The 5,000-nt window shown below is 43.4% G+C and overlaps 1 protein-coding gene across 1 annotated transcript in view; it reads right to left on the bottom strand.

Annotated features, from left to right (window-relative positions):
* Window positions 1–4,834, bottom strand: part of LOC125040902 — a 20,236-nt gene extending 15,402 nt beyond the window's left edge. The window contains exon 1 of the mRNA XM_047635694.1: window positions 4,619–4,834. Within this exon, the coding sequence (XP_047491650.1) occupies window positions 4,619–4,624 (6 nt within the window). The 5' untranslated portion in view covers window positions 4,625–4,834. The remainder of the gene's footprint in view (window positions 1–4,618) is intronic.
* Between the last annotated feature and the right edge of the window lie 166 nt (window positions 4,835–5,000).

Genomic DNA, 5,000 nt, shown 5'->3' with positions numbered 1-5,000 from the left:
GATGATGGTAATGGTGATGATGGTGATAGTGATGGTAATGATGATGATGATGGTGATGATGATGGTGATGATGATGGTGATGGTGATAGTAATGATGATGGTGATGGTAATGATGATGATGATGATGATGGTGATGATGATGGTGATGGTGGTGATGATGATGGTGATGGTAATGATGATGATGATGATGGTGATGGTGGTGGTGATGATGATGGTGATGGTGATGGTAATGATGATGATGGTAATGGTGATGATGGTGATAGTGATGGTAATGATGATGATGATGATGATGATGGTGATGGTGATAGTAATGATGATGGTGATGGTAATGATGATGATGATGGTGATGGTGATGATGGTGATGGTGATGATGGTGATGATGATGATGGGGGTGATGGTGATGGCGATGGTGATGGTGGTGGTGATGATGATGATGATGGTGATGGTGGTGGTGATGGTGATGATGATGATGGTGATGGTGATGATGGTGGTGATAATGATGGTGGTGATGATGATGAGGATGGTGATGGTGATGATGGTGATGGCGATGGCGATGGCGATGATGATGGTGATGATGATGATGATGATGGTGATGGTAATGGTAATGATGATGATGGTGATGGTAATGGTGATGATGGTGATGATGGTGATGGTAATGATGATGATGGTAATGGTGATGATGGTGATGGTGATAGTGATGGTAATGATGATGATGGTGATGTTGATGGTAATGGTGATGATGGTGATGGCGATGGTGATGATGATGATATAGATCAGGGCTACTCATGATGATGATAGTGATGATGATGGTGATGGTAATGATGATGATGGTAATGGTGATGATGGTGATAGTGATGGTAATGATGATGATGATGGTGATGATGATGGTGATGATGATGGTGATGGTGATAGTAATGATGATGGTGATGGTAATGATGATGATGATGATGATGGTGATGATGATGGTGATGGTGGTGATGATGATGGTGATGGTAATGATGATGATGATGATGGTGATGGTGGTGGTGATGATGATGGTGATGGTGATGGTAATGATGATGATGGTAATGGTGATGATGGTGATAGTGATGGTAATGATGATGATGGTGATGATGATGATGATGGTGATGGTGATAGTAATGATGATGGTGATGGTAATGATGATGATGATGGTGATGGTGATGATGGTGATGATGGTGATGATGATGATGGGGGTGATGGCGATGGTGATGATGGTGGTGATGATGATGATGATGGTGATGGTGGTGGTGATGGTGATGATGATGATGGTGATGGTGATGATGGTGGTGATAATGATGGTGGTGATGATGATGAGGATGGTGATGGTGATGGTGATGATGGTGATGGCGATGGCGATGGCGATGATGATTGTGATGATGATGATGATGATGGTGATGGTAATGGTAATGATGATGATGGTGATGGTAATGGTGATGATGGTGATATTGATGGCAATGATGATGATGGTGATGATGATGGGGTGATGGTGATGGCGATGGCGATGATGATGGTGATGGTGATGGTAATGATGGTGATGGTGATGGTAATGGTGATGATGGTGATGGTGATAGTGATGGTAATGATGATGATGGTGATGATGATGATGGTGATGGTGATGATGATGGTGATGGTGATGGTAATGATGGTGATGGTGATGGTAATGATGATGATGGTGATGGTGATGGCGATGGTGATGGTGATAGAGATGGCGATGGTGATGGTAATGATGATGATGATGGTGATGGTGATGGTAATGGTGTTGATGGTGATGGCGATGGTGATGATGATGATGTAGATCAGGGCTACTCATGATGATGATGATGGTGATGATGATGGTGATGATGGTGATGGTAATGATGATGATGGTAATGGTGATGATGGTGATGGTGATAGTGATGGTAATGATGATGATGGTGATGATGATGATGGTGATGATGATGGTGATGGTGATAGTAATGATGATGGTGATGGTAATGATGATGATGGTGATGGTGATGATGATGATGATGATGGTGATGGTGGTGGTGATGATGATGATGATGGTGATGGTGATGGTAATGATGATGATGGTGATGGTAATGGTGATGATGGTGATGGTGATAGTGATGGTAATGAGGATGATGGTGATGATGATGATGGTGATGATGATGGTGATGGTAATGATGATGGTGATGGTAATGATAATGATGATGATGGTGATGATGATGATGGTGATGGTGATGGTGGTGGTGATGATGATGATGGTGATGGTGATGATGATGATGGGGTGATAGTGATGGCGCTGGTGATGGTGATGGTGGTGGTGATGATGATGATGATGGTGATGGTGATGGTGATGGATGGTAATGATGATGATGGTAAGTTGATGATGGTGATGGTGATGTATGGTGATGATGTATGATGGTATGATGGGATGAGATGATGATGATGTGATGGTGAATGATGGTGATGACGTAATGATGATAGAGTGATGGTATGTGATGATGATGATGGTGATGGGATGTGATGTTGATGGGATGGTGATGTATGATGTGAGGTGATGATTGATGGTAATGGGTGATATGGGATGGATGGCGATGGTGATGTGATGATGTAAGTGGGATGATTGATGAGATGATGATGTGATGGTGATGGTGATGGTAAGTGATGATGGTGATGATGGTGTGATGAGGGAGGATGATGGGTATGATGAGATGATGTGATGTGATGTGATGTATGATGTGATGGTGATATGATGATATGGTGATAGATGGTGATGGATGATGTGATGGTGAAGTAGGAGATGATGTGATGTGAGTGGATGATGTGTGATGTGATGTATATGATTGATGTATGATGATATGATGGTGATGGTGATGATGGTGATGGTTATGATGGGTGATGGTAATGTGATGGATGTGTGGTGAGGGTAATGGTGATGTGAGTGATGGTTGATGATGATTGGTGTAATGTGTGATGGGATGGTGATGATGATGATGATTGGTGATGGTGTGAAATGATGGATGGTGAATGGTAATGATGATGATGATGGTGATGGTGATGATGTGATGATGGTATGATGATGATGGTGAGATGATGATGGTGGATGATGATGTGATGGGATGGTGATGGTGATAGTGTGATGATGATGGATGAGTGGTGATTGAGGTGGTGATGATGGTGAATGGTGATGATGGTGAATGGTGATGGATGGATGGTGATATTATGTATGAGTGGTGATGGAGGAATGGAGATGGTGATGTAATGGTGATGGCGTGGGATGATGATGATGTGATGATGATGTGAGGTGATGGCTATGGCAATGATGATGATGGTGAGGGAAGTGTGATGGTATGATGGTGGATGGTGGTGGTGATGATGATGATGGTGATGATGATGATGGGGGTGATGGTGATAGCGATGGCGATGGCGATGGTGATGGTAATGATGATGGTGATGGTGATGGTAATGGTAATGGTGATGATGGTGATGGTGATGGCGATGGCGATGGCGATGGCGATGGCGATGGTGATGGTAATGATGAAGATGATGGTGATGGTGCTGGTGATGATGATAGTGATGGTGATGGTAATGATGATGATGGTAATGTTGATGATGGTGATGGTGATGGTAATGATGATGGTGATGGTGATGGTAATGATGATGATGATGATGGTGATGGTGATGGTGATGGCGATGGTGATGGAGATGGCGATTGCGATGGCGATGGCGATGGTGATGGTAATGATGATGATGATGGTGATGGTGATGGTGATAGTAATGATGATGATGGTGATAGTAATGATGATGATAATGATGGTGATGGTGATGATGATGATGATGATGGTTATGGCGATGGCGATGGCGATGATGGCGATGATGGCGATGATGGTGATGATGGTGATGGTAATGATGATGATGGTGATGATGATGATGATGGTGATGGTGATGGCGATGGTGATGGTGGTGATGATGATGATGGGGGTGATGGTGATGGTGATGGTAATGATGATGATGGTAATGGTAATGATGATGATGGTGATGGTGAGGGTGATGGTAATGATGATGATAGTGATGGCGATGGTGATGGTGACGGTAATGATGATGAGGGTGATGGTAATGATGATGATGGTGATGGCGATGGCGATGGCGATGGCGATGGCGATGAAGATTAAGAGCTAAGGTCCAGTCAGACAAGTCCCAATACATGCAGAGGTCCGGGTAAATAATTTACATGCAATCATGAAAACCAAACCACCAATCTGAGCACTCCATAGTGCTTCCATTTGTCCCATCACTTCCCATAGAGTCAGTCGAGCAAATAAACTCTCGGGAATCCACCGCCAGGACCTTCATTTCATTTCGTTCTGCTCTTCGCCTGGAGCCCGGGGTCCCGCTGCACCTCTCGCAAGGTCCGGATTCGGACCGCGGGCCGCCAGGCGAGTAGCGCTGATGTAGATGATGAGGATTAAAGCTCCCGTAGCAGGAAACAAAATATGTAACTTATCATTCCCTTCCACTGAAACAAGCAGTTCAACAGGACATTAAATAAATTCTTAATCAGTAATCTGGGGCAGGACGTAAACCCAAGGGCAGAGAGAACAGCACAGAGCCTTACCTCCATAACGTACGACCGAGATGACACGGGTCGTCAGGGCAACACTCAGCAGGAAATCACACAGCATTAAGTAGTGAACGGTAATCCGATACAGCGTTATAGTATCCCGTATGTTAAGTGCAGTATGCTAGCTCAGTGTACGAACGCAGCTCCACTAAGAACTTATCAGGTTACTATTATCACAAGTCTAATTCGAATCGTTCAAAAAGCAGGGTGAACGTAGGCAGAAGATAAGCAGCGCTGACAGTGAGCCTTTATTTGCACATGCGATGTGTGTATGTATGTATGAATGTATATATATATATATATATATATATATATATATATATATATATATATATATATATATATAGCTTCCTCTGTCACGGATACATTGTGGCGT

Source organism: Penaeus chinensis, chromosome 29 (assembly GCF_019202785.1).
Source record: "Penaeus chinensis breed Huanghai No. 1 chromosome 29, ASM1920278v2, whole genome shotgun sequence".
Taxonomy (NCBI): domain Eukaryota; kingdom Metazoa; phylum Arthropoda; class Malacostraca; order Decapoda; family Penaeidae; genus Penaeus; species Penaeus chinensis.
Note: the sequence above shows the minus strand (reverse complement) of the source record. Positions and strands in the feature narration are given on the sequence as shown.